Genomic DNA, 22,641 nt, shown 5'->3' on the forward strand with positions numbered 1-22,641 from the left:
ACAGTTTTGACTTTCAATGATGTTTAAACACTTCTCGAGTTCCCGTCTTTCATTTATGATATAGAGGCCTACTTCTTCTAATTTAGAAAAGTAAAGAACTTTTAATTTATAAGAATTATTCCTTTAGACACTCTTATATTTATTTGTTTTAGAAAACAGTACACTAAAGAAGATCATTCTTATGAAACAAGTAGCAAATAATAAAGGTTCAGTTGTAATTCAGTTGTTGTTCAGTACCAGTTGAGCAGTCGAAGAGGCAAGTTGTTTTTTGTCCTCTCTCTTATCTGACCTTATAAAGTCTTTCAAAATGAAGTGCGATTTCTGTAAAAGTGAGGTGCAGGACCGTGATGTGTTGTGGTGTTCAAAATGTAGAATTGACTGTCACTTTTCTTGTCAGTCAGTTAAAGAATCAAATTTTCGTAAAATGTCCGCAGAAACTAAATCTAAATGGATTTGCTTGAACTGTAAGTCAGTCGGAGCAGGCTCTAAAGCGGCTGGCTTATCATCATCCACCGATAGTGAAAAGGAAGGTAAGAGTGGCAGTGCTTCACAATCACCCTCTCTGTATCAGGCTGACCTTGATGCTATTGGCAGTGTTATCAAGACAATGATTCAAACTGAACTGGCCCCCTTCACACAAGAATTTAGTGCCATTAGAGAATCAATTGATTTTATATCAACCGAATTCGATAATTTCAAGAAAGAACTTTCTGCTTTTAAATCTAATGTTAAAACTCTGACTGAAGAAAATGCTATTCTGAAAAGTGCCAATTCCCAACTGAAATCTGAACTGTACTCGCTTCAAGAATATACACGTAGAGATAATCTAATTATCACAGGAATCCCGGAAACGGGTAGTGAATCCGTTTATGATATATTTAACAAAGTGTCAAGCACAATCAACAGCCAGCTGACATCTGAAGACATTAGTACGGCTCATAGGCTACCAACTAAAAATAAAGCAAAGATTAAACCTTTTGTCGTGAAATTTCTTCGTAGACAAGATAAGGAATCGTGGCTTACTAATTTCAAAAACGTATCATCAAAGGACAGGGCTAATCATGGTATTTCGACGAAGTCAATCGATAATATGTATCCGGACGGCAAGGTGTTCGCTCATCAACACCTTCCAGCACATATCCTGGATCGGCTCAAGGTGGTGAGGGCCGTCGCCTTCCAAAAGGGCTACAAATACGTATGGGCAAGGCAGGAGAAAATATACGTCCGGAAAGATGCTACCCAACAGGCAATATTGATTCGTAGTAAAGAGGATTTGAACACTCTATGAATCATAGATTCATTATTTTAAATATGTATGAACTAGACAAATTAATCGAATTAAGGTTCCATTTTATTTTATATGTCAACTATTATTTGAAGGTGAAAGTATTACTTCAATGTGAATTCAGGTGCAGTTATGGTTCGCTTTTCAAGCATTGTTTATTTTTTATTGAATACATCTTGAGTGAGGGTCGAATTTCTATGATTGTGGTAATTTTTGCCATTCTAAAACTTATGGTAACGATTATTGAGTTCATTTTCTTCCATTTTTTTATCTTTTGTTTTCATTTTCTAACTAAAAAAAGCTTAAGTTTTTTATATGAATATGTGGGTTTTGGGGAAGTCCCATGTATTATCTATTATATTACATTCTACTGTATATTTTGTTTTTTTGTATTTCAATTGTTTTATTTAATTCTCTAAAATTATGACGCTGGCAAGATTACTTAGTTCAATTGAGGAAGTGAATACCTTTTCCTCGGAATCAGTAGGCATTCGCATCTATCACCAAAACATACGGAGCATGCAATCAAACTTTGATTCATTCCTATTATATCTTAATGGTCTAACTGTGAAACCAGCGATAATTATTCTTAGCGAGGCCTGGTTACAGCATGAGAATGATGTTCTATTATATCAAATAGATAACTATGAGAGCTTTTCAGTATTCTCTGCTTTATCTAGGGCTAGTGGTATTGTCGCTTATGTGCATAATTCCATTGATGCGAGGACGAGTGATTTCCAGATTCCGAATTGTGATTGCCTGCTTCTGAATTGTATATATGGGAATCGCAAATTCTCAGTAATGGGTATTTATAGATTGCACATTGGTGATCGTAGATTATTTGTTAATAATCTGAGAAATGCTCTTCAGAATGTAAAAATGAATGATTTGATCTGTGTCGGAGATTTCAATATAGATATTAGCCTAGACGACATTGTTGTAAATGATTATTTAAACTGCTTGAGCAGTAATGGTCTTGAACAGCTGATTGATGTCAACACAAGGGTGGTGGAGTTGTCATCAACTTGTCTCGATCACTTCTCTTATCGATCTGATTGGGCTACTGTCAGTAGAATCGCAGTAATTGATAACTTTATCACCGACCATAGAGCCTTAATAGGCTTTCTACCGGTTGGAGAGGGAAAAATATTATTACGTAATGCAACTGAATTCAATAAACTTGATTATGATTTAATTTCTGAACACATAAAGGCTCAATCATGGATAGGTGTACTCGAAATGGATGATACAAATACAGCATTTGATAAATTCTATAGTATTATGAACAATATTTTGAATAAATCCGTGAAGCAAGTGAAATATAGAAATAATCTGAAAATGATAAAACCGTGGATGACCCCTGGGTTGACAAACAGTATAGCAGTAAGTGATAAATTGTACAAGTTACATAAAAGAATGCCTGATAATATTACACTCAAAATAAATTCATAACTATGAGAAATAATGTAAAGCAGTGGATAAAGGATGCAAAATGTAAATACTATTCAGACAACCTGAATTTACACGATAAAAATCCAAGGAAAAAATGGGAAGTATTACATTCAATCTTGCCTGGTGAAAATAAAAGAAGCCATGGGATTCAACTTAACGAAAGTGGCTCATTGATTAGTGATAGCAAGAGCCTTGCAGATATATTCAATAAATATTTTATTGAACTTCCTAAAAGACTCTCCCAGACTTGTCCACCAAAAACAGATCATATAATACAGCGATACTCAAATGAATTCAAAATGGAACTAAATGTCAGGTCAATTTTTCTGGATCCGATCAGTAGTGAAGAACTTATACAAATTGTTAAAAACTCGATATGAATAAGAGCTCGGGTAATGATAGAATAACAGCTAGAATTTTGAAGCAGAATATCTCATATCTTTCCCAGGTTATTACATACTTATTCAATCTCTCAATAGTTGAAGGGAAATGTCCAAATGTCTTGAAAATTGCAACTGTAGTACCAATTTTCAAATCTGGGGATAAAGAAAATCCAAACAACTACCGACCTATCGCTCTTCTTTCAGTATTTGCGAAAATCCTAGAGAAAGTTGTCAGGATAAGATTAGTAAGCTTTCTAACCAAACACAGTTTTTTCAGCAAAAATCAATTCGGGTTTCAAAAAGGACTAAGTACAGAGGACGCCATGCTTAAATTTATCTCTGAAATATATAATGGAATAAACAATAATAAGAAATGTGCCGGCCTCTATTTGGATATCCGAAAAGCGTATGATACTGTGAATCACGATATATTGTTGGGAAAATTGCAAGACTCAGGAGTTAGAGGTGTATGTAATAATTGGTTTAAAAGCTTTCTAAGTAATAGGTCACAACAGGTAAGGATTGGGGATTCGCTAAGCGAGCTAAAACTTATAGATACAGGGGTAGGTCTGCCTCAGGGGTCCGGTCTATCAGCTGAGCTGTTCCTTGTGTATGTTAATGATCTTTGTAACGGCAACTTTGAGGGATCTGTCACAGCCTTTGCCGACGACACAGCACTGAGTTACAGTGCAGATGATAGGGGTCAGTTGGCTCAGATGATTAGTGAAGATTTGAAGAAATTGAATTTATGGCTGCAGGTGAACGCCCTAGAACTGAATGCCAGTAAATCCCACATAATTGTCCACAAGCTGAGGCCTGAAGGAAATGATTTAATGAATATATCATTTCATTCAAATGAATGTGATAGTCCAATAAACTGCACCTGTGAAAAGATTTCAGAAGCACCCCAAGTTAAATATCTAGGTATTATAATTGATTCCAAGCTCACTTGGAACCAACAAATAATTAAATTGAAGAGGGAACTTACGTGTGCATGCAGAAAATTTTACTATATAAGAAATTTATGCCCCGAATATGTCATGGAATCGCTGTACTATGCACTCGTAAACAGTAGACTACAATATGGAATAGCGGTATGGGGAGGAGCTTATTTTAATAACATTAAACCTCTTGTCACCGGGCAAAAATACATATTGAGGACCATAGACAAAAAACCAAGATTATTTAGCTCTTTGCCAATTTTCAGAAAATGGGGATTTCTACCACTAAGGTATCTGTATTTCTTCAAAGTATTGTCAATTTTCTTTTTTAGAAGTGGACAAGTGAACGTTGCTAACCGCGAATATTATCTCCGATCCGCAAGTAATTTAACTAGACCAAGACCACACAAAGAAATCTTTAAACGTTTTTATTTATTTATAGCCCCAAAAATATACAATGAAATTCCAATTAGCATAAGGCAGCAAAAAAATCCGAGAAGTTTCAAGTTTTTTCTGAAAAATTGGTTATTGGAAAAGCAGGATGTTGAAGTGTGGTTTAGAGATCTCAGATAAAAACTTAATAATATTGCAATAGAAGTATAGTTACAGATCATTTAAAGAAATCTATTCAATGTGTGAAATATTCAAATCTAAGCTTAGTAGGTATTTGTTTCTGTTTGTGATGTAAATAGATATTATTATTCAAGGTAAAACAACCCAAGTTGGAGAGTGTAGATATATAAGTGATTAAGTGCCCTAAGATTGCTCTAGAATAGATAGATGGCAAGGGATACGTTAAGTTGAATTTTTACCTTATGATGAATGGATATAAGTGGAAGAGTAATTATTTTAAATATGTATGAACTAGACAAATTAATCGAATTAAGGTTCCATTTTATTTTATATGTCACTATTATTTGAAGGTGAAAGTATTACTTCAATGTGAATTCAGGTGCAGTTATGGTTCGCTTTTCAAGCATTGTTTATTTTCTATTGAATACATCTTGAGTGAGGGTCGAATTTCTATGATTGTGGTAATTTTTGCCATTCTAAAACTTGTGGTAACGATTATTGAGTTCATTTTCTTCCATTTTTTTATCTTTTGTTTTCATTTTCTTACTAAAAAAAGCTTAAGTTTACTTATTTCAATTGAGGAAGTGAATACCTTTTCCTCGGAATCAGTAGGCATTCGCATCTATCACCAAAACATACGGAGCATGCAATCAAACTTTGATTCATTCCTATTATATCTTAATGGTCTAACTGTGAAACCAGCGATAATTATTCTTAGCGAGGCCTGGTTACAGCATGAGAATGATGTTCTATTATATCAAATAGATAACTATGAGAGCTTTTCAGTATTCTCTGCTTTATCTAGGGCTAGTGGTATTGTCGCTTATGTGCATAATTCCATTGATGCGAGGACGAGTGATTTCCAGATTCCGAATTGTGATTGCCTGCTTCTGAATTGTATATATGGAAATCGCAAATTCTCAGTAATGGGTATTTATAGATTGCACATTGGTGATCGTAGATTATTTGTTAATAATCTGAGAAATGCTCTTCAGAATGTAAAAATGAATGATTTGATCTGTGTCGGAGATTTCAATATAGATATTAGCCTAGACGACATTGTTGTAAATGATTATTTAAACTGCTTAAGCAGTAATGGTCTTGAACAGCTGATTGATGTCAACACAAGGGTGGTGGAGTTGTCATCAACTTGTCTCGATCACTTCTCTTATCGATCTGATTGGGCTACTGTCAGTAGAATCGCAGTAATTGATAACTTCATCACCGACCATAGAGCCTTTATAGGCTTTCTACCGGTTGGAGAGGGAAAAATATTATTACGTAATGCAACTGAATTCAATAAACTTGATTATGATTTAATTTCTGAACACATAAAGGCTCAATCATGGATAGGTGTACTCGAAGTGGATGATACAAATACAGCATTTGATAAATTCTATAGTATTATGAACAATATTTTGAATAAATCCGTGAAGCAAGTGAAATATAGAAATAATCTGAAAATGATAAAACCGTGGATGACCCCTGGGTTGACAAACAGTATAGCAGTACGTGATAAATTGTACAAGTTACATAAAAGAATGCCTGATAATATTACACTCAAAAATAAATTCATAACTATGAGAAATAATGTAAAGCAGTGGATAAAGGATGCAAAATGTAAATACTATTCAGACAACCTGAATTTACACGATAAAAATCCAAGGAAAAAATGGGAAGTATTACATTCAATCTTGCCTGGTGAAAATAAAAGAAGCCATGGGATTCAACTTAACGAAAGTGGCTCATTGATTAGTGATAGCAAGAGCCTTGCAGATATATTCAATAAATATTTTATTGAACTTCCTAAAAGACTCTCCCAGACTTGTCCACCAAAAACAGATCATATAATACAGCGATACTCAAATGAATTCAAAACTGAACTAGATGTCAGGTCAATTTTTCTGGATCCGATCAGTAGTGAAGAACTTATACAAATTGTTAAAAAACTCGATATGAATAAGAGCTCGGGTAATGATAGAATAACAGCTAGAATTTTGAAGCAGAATATCTCATATCTTTCCCAGGTTATTACATACTTATTCAATCTCTCAATAGTTGAAGGGAAATGTCCAAATGTCTTGAAAATTGCAACTGTTATACCGATTCTTAAAAAAGGGGACAGATTGTCCAAAACTAACTACCGTCCCATTTCTCTACTTACTACCTACCCTATCAAAAATATTCGAAAACTTATAAAAAAGAGATCTCTGAATTTCTTAGATAGTAACAACTTTTTCTCTCAGCAACAGTTTGGCTTCAGAGAGAATCTTAGTACCTAACTGGCACTTCAGCATTTCCTGAAGAATGTATATAAGGGATTAAATATAAAACAAGGTGAATGCAGCTGGTTTGTTTATCGACATAAGTAAAGCATTTGATACAGTTGATCATGATCTTTTGCTACATAAATTATGGCGAGCAGGTAGCAGAGGCACACCGTTGGAGTTGCTTAAAACTTTCCTTCAGGAAAGAAGACAATCAGTTAAAATCGATAATGAGATTAGTTTCCCTTTGGTAATCTGTCATGGAGTACCGCAGGGATCTATCCTGGGACCTATATTATTTTTAATATATATCAACGACTTATTTAAGGGTGACTTCAATGGGGAAATAACTACTTTTGCTGATAACACTGCATTGTCATATAATACAGACAATAAAATCCAACTTCAGTTAAATATCCAGCAGGATTTGGATAAACTATCACTCTGGTTTTCTTGTAATAAATTATCTATGAATGTACAGAAAACAAATTATATTATTTTTAGTCTTGCTGGGAGTCAAAGCCTTCCAGATCCTATACTTCTTCACTCATTTGACTGCAGACGAGACCAATGTGATTGTCCCATAGTTAAAATGGGATCCACAGTAAAATATTTGGATGTGTTCCTGGATAACAACCTATCTTGGAAACAACATATATCAGTCCTTAAAAAGTCTCTCCACTTTTACCTCAGAACAATGTTCAGATTGAAGGGGCTTTGCAATCAGAATATACTAAGAGATATCTATTATGCGTTTGCCCATTCAAGACTTAGTTATGGTTTGAGTTGTTGGGGGGGTGCCTATTACACTACTTTGTATCCTATAATTAAGCTACAAAAATCATTTATTAGAGTAGTTGCTGGCGTGGGTTATAGAGACCACTCTTTTCCACTATTTCTCCAATCTGGGATTTTGCCGCTGAGACATATGTATGTTCACAAGGTATTGTCCATGTTTTACTTGATAAGTGGAAATGACGGTGTAACAGTGGACTGACTATTGTGATTTGGTTGAGGGTCCCCATTTAACAAGAGGAGTGGTAAATCAAAACCTACGAGGAGTCAGGCCAAACTGCACTCTTTTTAGGAAGTCATTTATTTTTCTTACACTTAAATTTTTCAATCAATTACCCAATGATATCAAAATAGTTTTCAGGTCTCGTGATAGGATACAGTCGCTTAAATCTATTCAAGAAATGGCTACTAAGTATTACCCGAGAGGATCTTGAAACCATGTACAACCCTATGATTTAATTTCCAGTGATGAATGATCTATTGCTCCAATTTTGCCAAAACTGATTAATGTTATTTTTTTCATTTTTCATTAGTATATTCTCTAGACACTTCAAAATGGTTTTAAATAATGTTTTAGTGTTTGTTTAATAATTCTTAAAAAAGTGTTTGAGTTGAATTCATTGTTTCCTATTGACTGGCTCATTATTCTTCTCCGTTATATTCCTAAACTCTGGTAATGTTTTTTATTCCATAAAATAATATTTTATAATAGTTTTTGTTAATAATATTTAATTGATGGAATATTTGTTGAAATATTAATATTTATATTTATTAATGTATTGGTTGATGAGTATTTATTTGATAATTTTTATTGAGTAATAATTTTTTATTCCATATCATTTTTGAAATGTATATATATTTTTTGTTTCTCTTCGTTCTGCGTGATGAATAATATATTATTATAATTATTAATACTAGATTAATCTTTCATATATTTTCCTTGTTGAATTTGTATCTGCCAGCTTTCTCTGTCTCTGCTTGTTCCTTGTCTAACTGCATTGCTCTCAACTGTACTCCATCATGCGGACGTGATTTTATCACTTGCATGGTTGAATATTTCCACATATTATTAATGTCAAACTATAGTAGGAAAAGTATTTTATGTTTATTATTGCTTGATTGCTTGTTTGTATATTGATGGAAATAAATTTATTACTGTATTATTATTAATGAGTTTTTTGGTTCATTGAATAGTAGTTCTAAAATATTGGATTCGAACGCTTTCTTGGATCAATAGGAAGTAAGGTTATCAAGTAATAATAATAATAATAATATAATAATAATAATATAATAATAATAATAAATGCTTTATTCAACCAAAGAAAATAAATAAATTACATTCAAAAACACAAACGCATTAATTCACAATCATTAAGCATTCAATGATAAAATAATAAATAAACAGAACCCTATGTGTGGATAAAATAAATAAAATAATACACTATTTAAAGAATAAAATAAAATAGGATATAATAATGAATGATAATAATAATGAAAGGTAAGTTCCCTTGAAGAAATATTAATGGTTAATCCCTCTTTAAAAGCATAATGCTTGTGCTGAGGGATGAGTCGCTTAACATAATAACTTTATCTTGGACTACAGTACAATAAACCAGAACACATTCAAACAAACCGGAATATCATTCAACTTAACAAAAAACTAACTACAACAAAATAAACTAAAAAATCCTTCAACAAAACTAAAATAAACTGAATCAATTGTGCTATATTTTTACACCATTTGTTATGAATAATGTAAACATTTGTACCAATATTTAACAAAACAAAACAAGAAAAATAATTTTTCAATCAACAAAGAACTATTTTGACAAAACTAAATTTACAATCTATTTTGGTAAAAACAAAATCATACCTATTTATATATTAATCTTATAGAATAAAATAAATAAAATAATTTTCTTCACTATTATATTAAAATTGTTCTTTCAGTCACTGAAAATTAAATGAAACTGGTATATAAAAACAAAATAATGATAATGGACACAGTGAGAAAAACTAACAGAATGCATAGAAAGAATAAAAAGCAACAAAGAAAAGACTCTCATGCACTTTATCCTCAATTCTACCGTAATGGAACATTTAGGATGTAAAAGAGAGAGACATAAGTGAACATAAAGGCCTTACATCAATCTTCAATTTTGCCTCATTTCAAAGAAACAACGGACACAATTTTTGAATATAGAGAAGCTTGGTGCAGAGACTATTGATAGAGGAAGTTGATTGAATAAACGGGGCCCCCTGGAAAAAGCATGATATTCAGCTGCAGTAGTCCTGAGACGGGGCTCCTCAAGGAGTTCTCTAAGTTGTCTTCGTGTACCCTACATGTGTACCGCAGATAAAGGAAAAGTATGCGGTCTCAAATAAATAAACTTCAATAATTCAAATTCAAGAAGATGTGGTATACTAAATACCAGAAATTCTCTATATATATATATTCAGAAGGGTATCTTATTGGTTTTTTTTAAGACAGATTTTTATAATTTTTTTGTGTAATAGAATTAGTGGCTGCATAATAGATGCCCCACAGTTTCCCCAGCCAATGATTCCATAGCTCACAATGGACTGTATTAAGGCTAAGAATACCATTCTCAGTTGGTGTAAAGGCAACATATTTCTCAACTGAACAAATTTATAAATCAATTTTCTCAGTCTGGAGCACAAATATGCCACATGACTCCCCCAACGTTATCTATCATGATAAGTGATGGAATATTGTCAAGAATTTTAGAACTCCTTCAAATGCAGATTCATTGAAGCAGTTGTTTGATGTTGGTATAAATCGAATAGTTTTGATAGCACAAAACCAAAGCTCCTATGCTCATGGCAACATTTATACCAAATTTTACCTATCAAGTAGAGTGTGCATTAGGTCGTTGGAGCGGCGCGACGCGGCGCGGAGAATTTCCGACCTGGAATTAAATACATGTGATCAAGAGTACCTCCGTGCACAAGGAGCGCGGCGCGGCGCGCAGCTCGAAACGTTTCTGGACTTTTCGGGGTCGGAACGGCGTCGCGCCGCGTTCCGAGTGCTCGGAGGTCAGGTCGGAAAAATTCCGCGCTCGGGTAACTTCGTGAGGGCTCGGCTGTTTCCGAGAACGGCTTAATATCTTATACAAAATATTTATTTGTGCAACTAGTGCGCAAAGTGACAGTTTGCTGCACCGAAAGAAACGTTTACGCACGAGCCCTAGGCGAGGGCGGAATGGTTTCTTGAGTGCAGCAGAGGAACTTTGCGCAAGTATTTCACATTAAATTTTTCCTACAGTTACCATTGAATATAAGAAGTGGTTGATTATGGGTAAAATGATGGCTGAGATCCATCAAATGTTTGTCTGTATAATTTTGTTATCAATAACAACTTCAATTTATTTCAAACTTGATAATCCAATTGAAAAATAATAATCGAAAATTTATTCAAATTAAAAATTAAAGAAATCCAATTGATTTGAAAATTTGAATAATTTCTAGTAAATCTCAATTTCTAAATAATTTTTCAACCAATCAATTTATGAATGAAAAAAATATTATTTCAAATAATGAATAATTCATAATAATCAAAATGTATAATTTAATGAGTTCTCATTCTTATTTATTTGAAAATTGAAAAAAATATAGATAGAACAAATTCGCATTCAAAATACATGCCAACAATGTCAACAGCTGATTGGGATGGCTGCAAGATAATACGCAAAGTATTAAGAGTACGCAAAGTAATACTTTGTGCACTAGAGCGGAAAAGTGACTGTTTGCGGTCTGTAATCAGTGCAGGAACAACCTAATTATTTTATCTTAGTAGTTATAGTGCAATTTGACTTTGATTTGTAAGGGATCTTCAAATTATTAGAATATTGAAACAGTACTATGACTGTGAAAAGTATAAGCAAATTACTTTTCTTATCTGAACGCGGCAGTTGTAGAAGGATAAGAGTAAATAATGTAACAAGGCACTTCCCCACTTCCGCATGATGACGATCGATTGATGGGAAGAGTGGGGAGGAACTTTTATCAATGGAGGAAGCGATTCAAATCGGCCAGGGTCTAGAGATCCTTGAGTATGAAACTTGAAGGTTCTATTCTAAAGTTATTTGAATGTTTGGCGTTGGTTTTGTTTGAGTCGAGTTGTAGTTGCTTGTATACTTATACAGCGTATGTATACCACAGCCACAGATCACAGCAAAACGGCTGGATGTTTGGATATATGAGTGTGTGCTGTACGCATGCGTAGAACTGTGTTGAGTTGACGAAGAATGGTGGAAAAGAAGACGTTCTTCGCTTGAGCGGGGTCAACGGAATGCTGTGTATTGAGGAGGGGGCACACCGTGCGACGTTGTCAATTTGTGCAGTCGCGAACATGTAGGGCCGTGTGTGCGCGTGCCTGCAGCCAAGCGCCCAAGCCTGGAGGAGTTTTGATGACGAATGTTGACTGTTGAGACTGTTGAGAGTGTTGAGTCGTATGCCGTAGCCTATGGGATATTGGTAGTTGAGTTGAGCGAATACTTTCTATCTAATCCACTATCGACTATCGACTGCTGTACTTTGAGTCTCTGACCAACACAGTCATGTGTCCGATAACAGCCGCACTCGCCACTCGGATTGTCACAAGATCGTAGCTGTGTCTGTGTGACAAATGACTTTTCATCATGTATGGATTCGATAGTTCAGAGTGATTAACAATAACCCTTTTAAAATTTCAAGTAGGCCTACAGGACAGGAGGAACGCCTCCACCCTGCACTACCTGTTGCTCCTTATATTGAACAATATTATTCCTATCTAAATGACATTCATAAAAATTGAGTATCACCTGATCTTATTCACCACTAGAAAATGGAATATTTTCGGAATTGAGACGAGCTTGTTAACTTGTGGTTAGCCGTAGCCGGTGCAGTGACAGGCATGGCCTAGTGTAGCTAGGTCACCACTGGAGCGGTGGTTGGGTGTCTGTGAAGGGGGGGGGGTCAGAAATGCTCCAGAAAGAGGTGGTCGTAGTCGAGGGCGCAGGCGCAGGGCGGCTTCAGGTGCAGCTGCAGATGCAGAGCTAATGCAAAGTGCAGCGCCCTGGACCCTGGACTAGTAGGCCTGCCTACAAGCACCTGCACCTGTCATACAATTTGCGGTCATATTTTTTCGGCGAAACCATTACTTCCGCTACAAACTGTTCGGACTTACCTGCTCAAATTGAATTTCCATTTTTTCATCTAAAAGTAATAATTATTCATTTATACAACTAATGTAATTAAATATTCCTTATAATCCATAAGTTTTGGGGAACATAATCGTTTCCTTTCTCTGAAATCGCACAAAACACTGTGAACCATTTAGAAGTTGTTTCTAAAACCACAAAAAGAACAATAGAAATGACTGGCTCCGTGAACTTGTAGTGCACAAGTCCGAGAAAATCTGAAAAAATTGACAATAAACTACGAATTTTGTGTCGGCAGAATATCCAAAAATTAAATTTTGTACAAGCACAGTTTTTTTACAGGCATTTGAAGGCGCGGTAAAGGTCATTTTTCAATGCTTAGGCTGGAAGTGCACTACAAGTTCTAAAAAAAACTGTGCTTGTACAAAATTCAATTTTTGGATATTCTGCCGACACAAAATTAGTAGTTTATAGTCAATTTTTTCAGATTTTTTTGGACTGGAGCACTACAAGTTCACGGAGCCGAAATGACTTCATGCAGAGGCTGAAGCGCCGACCTCCTTCTATTCCAGTGGCGACGACAGTAGGACCTAGGAGGCCAGTCACTCCATGACTGCGAATAGAATAGATGAACTGGATTTTGTTGCTGAAATACGAAAATACCAATCCTGTTGCAGAGGTCACTGTCATCATTCTTTGATTGTACGATTTTTTCGTAGGGAGGATAATGATAAATTGACTTATAGTTTCTGATAGATTCCGAACTATCGGTATAAGATTATGAAGATCATGACTGTCTGTCAGTGGAGCTGAGCTCAAGCGGTCACCAACGGACCGAAAGTGGAAATACTGTACCTTATGAAATATTGATCTCGCCTGTTGCAATCCACCATTATTCTCTAGTCAAATTAATTGTATTTAACATACTTGAAACTATGTCTTTTTTCAGCTATTCAACCAAGGAAGGTTTAATCAATTGTAGAATGGAAATTGTAGAAAGGTTTCATCAATTCGTGGATAGTGGGTAGTGTGCAGCACTTTGAGAAGTTGGAGAAACTTCAAAATATAGAATATTTTTATAGTGTCAAAAATAAGCTCTTGTTAAGATAAGTTTTTGTTATTTTCGAATTATTTCACCTTTACTCACTCCCACATGACGAAGGCGCCAAATAAACATCAGAATAATTTGTGATTCCTGTTTATTGAAGTTGACTCTCGCAAAAGTAGGAGATGTGGAAAGTGGAAACCAAGCTAGTGGAGCTAGATCAATCAAGCAATGCCAGCGTGGGCTGCGGAAGAAACGAAACAAATTTGCGGGGGCGAATCTGCCTGTGACGTCAGACAGCTTTTCCTCCCACTACTGAAAACTCCCCTCTGATACTTGTGTGTGTGTGTGTGTGTGTGTGTGTGTGTGTGTGTGTGTGTATGTGTGTAGACTGATTCAACAACGACCAACGACCTTCCCCAACGACGGAACTGTAGAGATGCGTTGGAGGGTTTGCATGAAGCATCGTCACATTACTCGATTGTTGATTGATTACACAAAATTGTTGAGCTTCTTATTTCCAACAACATATTTAAATGATACAGTAGCTCAACGTGCTTTTCATAATAATATGGAAAGCATGGAAAATTACAAGCTAGATATTGTATTTCAAGGTCCAAGTGTGCAAGCCCCTTCGGATTTAGAATGCAGACAAGTTGATCAAATCTGTATGAAACTGTAAAATAGGATAGTAATTCATGCTATTACTAGGATAATAATTTCGTGATACAAGCAATATTCACGAGCTTGTATGCAATATAATCAGTAGTAGACTTGAAAAATGTCAGTACAAATTATAACCTTTACATACTAAAAGCCGTTTGCACAGTAAAAGCTGAAACTGAGTTAAACCAGCTAGTGGCTTAAATTCAAAATGAACCACATTATATTATCAAATGAGACTTGATATGGATTTTATTCAGTTTAAAATGAAATTTCCTCCGAACTGTCACTGTGCAAACGGCACTAAACAGTACAGTATAATACAAACTTTCGTTGAGGATCAATCAATTATAAAAAAATAGTAACAGAGAAAATTGAAACATAAAAAATATAGAATATTTTTATATTGTCAAAAATAAGCTCTTGTTAAGATAAGTTTTTGTTATTTTCGAATTATTCCACCTTTACTCACTCCCACATGACGAAGGCGCCAAATAAACATCAGAATAATTTGTGATTCCTGTTTATTGAAGTTGACTCTCGCAAAAGTAGGAGATGTGGAAAGTGGAAACCAAGCTAGTGGAGCTAGATCAATCAAGCAATGCCAGCGTGGGCTGCGGAAGAAACGAAACAAATTTGCGGGGGCGAATCTGCCTGTGACGTCAGACAGCTTTTCCTCCCACTACTGAAAACTCCCCTCTGATACTTGTGTGTGTGTGTGTGTGTGTGTATGTGTGTAGACTGATTCAACAACGACCAACGACCTTCCCCAACGACGGAACTGTAGAGATGCGTTGGAGGGTTTGCATGAAGCATCGTCACATTACTCGATTGTTGATTGATTACACAAAATTGTTGAGCTTCTTATTTCCAACTACATATTTAAATGATACAGTAGCTCAACGTGCTTTTCATAATAATATGGAAAGCATGGAAAATTACAAGCTAGATATTGTATTTCAAGGTCCAAGTGTGCAAGCCCCTTCGGATTTAGAATGCAGACAAGTTGATCAAATCTGTATGAAACTGTAAAATAGGATAGTAATTCATGCTATTACTAGGATAATAATTTCGTGATACAAGCAATATTCACGAGCTTGTATGCAATATAATCAGTAGTAGACTTGAAAAATGTCAGTACAAATTATAACCTTTACATACTAAAAGCCGTTTGCACAGTAAAAGCTGAAACTGAGTTAAACCAGCTAGTGGCTTAAATTCAAAATGAACCACATTATATTATCAAATGAGACTTGATATGGATTTTATTCAGTTTAAAATGAAATTTCCTCCGAACTGTCACTGTGCAAACGGCACTAAACAGTACAGTATAATACAAACTTTCGTTGAGGATCAATCAATTATAAAAAAATAGTAACAGAGAAAATTGAAACATAAAAAATATATATTTGATTTACACATTTTGTGGTTCAAACAAAACCAATAAACTTTCGCAAGGATAAAGGTAGCACAATGATAATAGTCAGTTAATTATGGATCACAATAATGATTAAGTACAACTCTTTGAACTATACTCGGGTAATTCGTGAACAGCATCAATGTTGTCCTGTATGACTCAATAGTCTACTGAACATACAGTAGTTTAAGAAGATGAGCTGAAAAAATATTGAAATAAAACAAACTTTTGAAAAAAGTTCATGGTCATAGTTATATTTTCCCAGATTTAAAAAACACAGTACACATCACTCACAAATAGTAACTTCAGTGGCTGTTGTGGCCGTATTCCATACTTGTTCAGTGTCTACAGTGAATTGATTTTCCGCATCAGAAATCGCACTCATTCTTTCCTCCGTTATTAGAGTCTGAAATTTATTCTGTAAAAATAGCGCTCTTTGTAGAGGTAATCTTCGAAGTTGGTTAGCCACATGCATACCAAAAGTATGGAACTCGTCATCAGGCTCAATCTGCAACTTAGCTATATCGTCCAGCTTTCGCACTATTTTCTGTAAATTAGGATTGAAGCTGTTATGAGATGATTTCGCAGGCTGCTGCTTCAATGGAGATCGATTGAATTTCCTCTTTTCTAGTGAAATCTTCCTTTCTGAAGGGATACTTGCAGTATCACACTCAACTGCCTGAACCACCTCTTCCATGTCCCAGTCTCGATTGTCGATTATCGTCTCTTCTTGACCATATTCTGTTTCATCTAATTGTAAGTATGTCTCCTGCAATAAAAATTTAGTTTACTAAAGAAGTAATCTAGTTTTTCTGTACTAATCTAATAGAACTGGTATTAAAAAATGATTCAGCGATAAACAGACAGGTCAAACATGGAAGGTAGTTTTTCATTGATAATTCTCAATGGATTTAAAATGAAATAGTAAAATTTAATTGATTCTGATGGAATGTATCATGAGAATAGAATAAATCGACTTATATTACTGTAGTAAATTATACTGTGGAAGGATGGAAATAAATTTATTGGAGTAAAATATTGCAGGATTTAGGCCTGCAGTTTTCCACTGTAATAATATCGCAATAATCAATTTGAGTGGTGCACAGCATCTCTGAAATTGAACGAGAATCTTGTAGACTTTCTAACTTTATACTTCTAGATCATCGATAACAGAAAAAAAAGCTGAAGGAAATTCTGCTTCAACATAACAATAGCCTTCTCCACTAGACCTGGACACATGGTCATGTATACCTGGATAATAATATAACTTAGCGCTAAATTGGATTCAAGTTCAATAAATTATATCAAATTTCACAGAAACTGATAATAGTAGGGTTGGGTTGCAATCTTCCATGTTTCCTTTGATTTTCATAACTTATTATACTAGAAGGTAACCCGTGCGTTGCACGATTGCTATACGAGGAAAATTTGGTGTTGTAAAATGCAATCTCCTTATGTCCAGAAAACTTAAAAAGACATAGAATAATATTATTTATTATCTTGTTTAAAATTACGTGGATAATCGTTATGAGAGTTGAAAATTTCAAGCAAAAAAAAAAAGAGTTTTATAGGTCTCGAGCCCGCAACCTTTGAGTCATTAACCGCGCGCGCTATCAACTAAGCTACAGAGTTTCTTGGAGAATCAAATCAAATCAGTTTTATTTTGGCAAAACAAATATTACAAATTTAAGTTTATACAATCAATCCAGAACATAAAAAATAATACAAATCCTCATAAATTACTAAGAATAATAGATTAAAAATCTTCACATTACCCTGGCAAAGCAAAAATAGGCTACTAATTATTATTAAACAAAAATCCAAAGTAAATGCTGTAAATCACCCCGAAGACTTCTGCTACTGCAAATATTGACAACTAGTCCAGTCAAATGGTCGTTTTTCAGGAAACAGCTCCGAAAGAATTTTTCTCGACAGTTCTATATGTATTTTGGGCCGCTGAATTCGAATATGAAATTTGCTAACACGCCAAAGGGCAGCTTTACCCCCAAAATTTCTTTTTTTTTTTAATTTTCCCATTCAATCTCGAAAACCTTGAGTTCTTCGAGAAAAAGCATTCTTTACAAAATTAAATATACAATTTCCAATAAATTGAGTGGTCGCGACTGAATTTAACACAGACTGTGAAAATGTGGAAATATCGCAAATTTCTGACATTTTCAAAGTTGCGTATCTTGTGAAACACTTAAGATGAAAATCCAGAACGTAATCAAGGTTGTAGAGAATTTTCTCCTCTATTCACTCGCATGAATCATACTTTTGATTCCAATACCGTTCAAAAGTTACAGCCAATTGAAAAAATGATTATTTTTATTCACTCATTTTCTTTCCGATCTTACTGCTATTCAAGAGTCTGTAAAACGAGTACGATAAATGCATACATGATACAAAATTGCGATTGATCTCAAATGAAAGAGAATCTCCTGCTCCATAAGCTGAGTTGCCTTAAATCCATTTTGCATAACTGTTTATTATCGAAAAACTGTCGAGACTGTGAAAATGAGGAAAATATCGAAGATTTATTGATTTTTTGAAACAATCTTACTTCTCGATTATATTTTTTACAAAAATCATTCACCTCACATGAAAGAGGAGATTCTGTTCTTCAAATCAAGACCAAGTACCATTTTTTATCATTTCAGCCTACCGAAATACAAAGTTTTGAATATAGAAATTGACATTTTTAGTGTATTTAAATAGGGGCTAAAATATTTTTGGATGTATTTATTCCCCTTTCCTCACTACTAAATTTGAAAATACCTTAAGAATTCTGTTAAGAATTAATTGTTCTTTCATGTGATGTGTAGTTTTTTATCATTACTAGAAAAAGATCCAAGTTGTATAGGGTAGAAGTGGTAGGTTTGCATAATTTTGAAAACCCCTTGAAAATTCCCCTTTTTAGATAATTCGTAGCTCCGGAGCCAAAAATGTTAGTCCTACGCGACCACTCAATTTATTGGAAATTGTATTATCTTAAATTTTGTAGAGAATGCTTTTTATCGAAAAACTCAAGGTTTTCGAGATTAAATGGAAAATTTTAAAAAAACGAAATTTTGGGTTTTTTTGGGGGTTTTGGGGGTGAAGCCGCCCTCTGGCGTTTTCGCCAGATTCTAATTCACCGTCCCAAAATACATATAGAACCGTGGAGAAAAATTCTCCCGGGGCCGTTTCCTGAAAAACGACCATTTGACTGGACTAAACAGGGTAAACAGCTAGCTGATGGAATTTAAAAATGCTACTTGTTGAATAAAAACTAATTCATATGCAAGTAGAAGCAGTAAAAAAAGTTTTTGTGGTGCCCTGTTTGGTTGGGCTTTTATAGTTAAGTAAACTTTGAATCGAAAATTGAAACTAATTTATTCTAATTACCAAATCAAATTGATCAAAATAGCAATGTAAATAAGCCTATATCCATCCTCGGTAAATTTAGAATCTTTACTATTAGCTCTTTAATTGTTATAAATGTGAATAGTTTCATTGATGATCATTTTTAATGTAACGAAAATATTTTCACTCACCAAACTTCTACTTTTGTTTTCATCGATCACATTTTGCAGAAACCGATGGGCATCTTTGAACCAGGATAATTGAGGAGTATATATTTCATCTCCCTCATTCTCTTTTGAATGTAGAATTCTGGTGATTTCACGATGATAGGTTGTACGAATATTTTTAATTTTTAGTTTGAGCATTGCTCGATCCATTAGGAGTCCCATTTGCTCAATTATATTGTCAAGAGCTTGCGAGCGAATTACAGGAAACCGGTAACCTTTATGTTTGGGATTCCACAAGCACTGATTTTCTTCGTAAAGTTGCAAAAATCGAACAATTGTCGCATCGTTCCAACGCGGCAGTGATACGGGTGCGCGCTTCTTTTTTAACACTGAACCTTTGAATGACATATTTCGGTAGGTATACTATATGATGCAGTAGTACATAGTAACAAATTATCATGAAATGTAATGTTGAAAATTATTGAACGAAAAACGAACAACACAGGATCTTTACGCTAGCACAGTATGGCAACTGAAGTCGCAGGGGAGGTTAGATGGGCGCCTTGCCGCCGGTCGATTGACTGTGCGCAGACCATGCGGCGCAGTCGTCTTGCGGCCTAGTCGACTGTGCCTGTGGTAGTGGGAGGCCAATCAAGTTCACACTTTGTGTTGCCTGCTGCTACGATAGAGGCACGTCACATCCAACGCCAACTTTCATATTCTGCCACAGATTTAAGGCATTCATCGAAACGCAAATGAAAGAGAAGGTACAGGAAAGAGTAAAATTGAAAGGATTTCAAATGAAAAGTCAAAAGTGAAGGATTACACTATATTAGGTAATACTTTCTAAGTATAGATATCTACGTTTCGGCTACTACCGAACAGCGGGCGGTTTAGCGGCACAGTGTTTTATCAGACAATGACTGACAGCGTTATCAGTAGGCCTAGTTGTTATTAGCCGGCCAACAATGAAACGACTGTTCGACTACAGTCGATGAATGATCAATAATTGATTTTATTCTCTCATCATTCGGATTAAAATCAAGGTTGAATTTATCCGGGACCTCAGTACTCAGTATATGCCTGACTACCTCTCGCTTTATAATAAAACATTTACATCGGTTGTCATCGGTTTCTGTTCTGTTTTTGCGTTGGATAGGATTCAGCCTCCACTTTAGTCAGAGAATTGTTAGTGGCTTGCCTTGAGATCCCGTTTCAGAATAAGCCTATTCAGTGTGACTCACATCGACAGCACAATAACTTTTCAAGAGTGTAATAAATTCTGTGATGATGCATGTTATTCCTCTTCTTACCACTATCGTGTTAGATAATGGAAAACGAACCTAGGCTACACCTGTTGTTGATAATATATTGTATTTACAATGAGGAAAACGCAATGTAGTAATAATTATTAAAAGTGAACTAGAGAAGAAATTATCCGTCCTCATATTATAGATGAAATTAAATGGATCCTGTAATTGAATTCAATGAATTATATGACTACATAATTAATTTGCACTACAATAATCTCTATATGCTATCTTCCACTGTAATAGTGTTCAGATTCTACTGTATAAGATTATAGATATATATTAAGATATAGATAGGTACTTATCATTACCGTACAACACTGAGATTTCAAATAAATATGTAATATGTGTTTTTACATTGTTTAATGCATTTTATACTCAAATCCAAACAAGTTATAACAATACTATAAGGATGTTTTATTTTTCGAACAATATGCCAATGTCTAGTATAGTAGCTACATTTTCTGTTTTAAGCTAGCTGTTATCAATACTTCGTTCTATTGTCCGTACAAATTTACTTCAGACTTGGAGGAATATGCAGCACAGAGAAATTGAGGGAAATCAGCCAATTACAGTGATTAATAGAGTAATATGCGCAGTTGCCTATTTGTCAGTCGTCTGACTGCTTTCACACAGGAAACTTCGCATGGTGTAGCATGAGGACATGAACAGTCACTAAAAGTTGGGGAACGCTGGCCGCTTTAAAGCTGAACGTGCACTAGGTCGGTGGGGCGGCGCGGCACGGCGCGCAGGAGAGCGGAAAATAGAAGGTCCGTGCACCACGAGCGCGGCTTGGCGCGGCGCGCCACGTTTTGGACCAGTTAGTTGTGACTTAAACTTGTCAATTGCGATTTGAATTAAGACATAGTTGAAGTTGGAGTTCTAATTTGAAATTAAAAATTACTCTTCAAATAATAAATAACTTACTGTCGCTTCAACATCTTAAATAAGCTTATATGAATCCAAAATCATGATACATTATTTAGATACAGAGTTTCAAAAGAAAATAAATGGCAGAAACCGCACATTGATATATCAAGCCATATAATTTTGTAGATGTAAAAGTTTCAAAAGAAAATAAATGGCAGAAACCGCACATTGCTATATCAAGCCATATAATTTTGTGGATGTAAAAGTTGTGAATTATTATAATGAATTATAACTCGCTCAAGAACTGTTGTATTCTAATCTTTGAAACCTGCAACATTCAATAATACAGAGTTGATGAAAATTCTGAAAACAGCTGAATACTTCTCTTACAAGAATAATTTATTAGTAGGTTTTATTGGGGATCCTATTTGAAATGAAAAATTATACTTAATTATATTATTATATTAAAATTATTATATTATTACTCTCCACATGAGTGGAATTCGATTAGAAAATAGTCAATTCATTCTTGAGTGTAGCCTAACGTACTTTAACCAGTATTTCAATTCACAAAAAATAGCCAATTTCCATATCAAAAGCTGCGTATCTTGTGAAATACTTCGGATAAAATTTCAAAATGTGGATGTGAAAAAGTATATTTTGTTTTCTCACTACAATGAAGAATACTTTCGTTTCCAGTATCATTAGAAAGTTACAGCCGATTTTAAAAATAGCGATTTCAGTTTCTCATTTTTTCGCGATTTTTCTGTTAATCAAGAGTCTCTAAAATGAGTCTGATACATCACAGAAACTCATGATTGATTCAAATTGTAGAAAATTCCATTCTTTAAGAGCTTAAGAGGATAGCCTTGAAAAGTATGGCAGGCCGGGCTCGCGTTGCTCACTACTACAGTGAGGTCCATCTTATAATGACAGTATTTGATTAACTTTGATGTTGCTATCCTT

General features: G+C 34.7%; 2 protein-coding genes across 2 annotated transcripts; one reads left to right on the top strand and one right to left on the bottom strand.

Moving 5' to 3' along the window:
• The first annotated feature begins 424 nt into the window (after nt 1–424).
• Nucleotides 425–1,288, top strand: LOC111050412. Its single transcript, XM_022336729.2, has one exon. The coding sequence runs from the start codon at nt 425–427 to the stop codon at nt 1,286–1,288; it is 864 nt and encodes a 287-aa protein (XP_022192421.2).
• A 14,665-nt stretch (nt 1,289–15,953) lies between these two features.
• LOC111050420 lies at nt 15,954–22,096 on the bottom strand. The gene is made up of 2 exons (XM_022336739.2): nt 19,520–22,096; nt 15,954–16,752 (listed from the first exon to the last, which is right to left on the bottom strand). The coding sequence occupies exons 1-2, from the start codon at nt 19,901–19,903 to the stop codon at nt 16,270–16,272; spliced, it is 867 nt and encodes a 288-aa protein (XP_022192431.1). The 5' UTR covers nt 19,904–22,096; the 3' UTR covers nt 15,954–16,269.
• Between the last annotated feature and the right edge of the window lie 545 nt (nt 22,097–22,641).

Source organism: Nilaparvata lugens, chromosome 3, assembly GCF_014356525.2.
Source record: "Nilaparvata lugens isolate BPH chromosome 3, ASM1435652v1, whole genome shotgun sequence".
Taxonomy (NCBI): domain Eukaryota; kingdom Metazoa; phylum Arthropoda; class Insecta; order Hemiptera; family Delphacidae; genus Nilaparvata; species Nilaparvata lugens.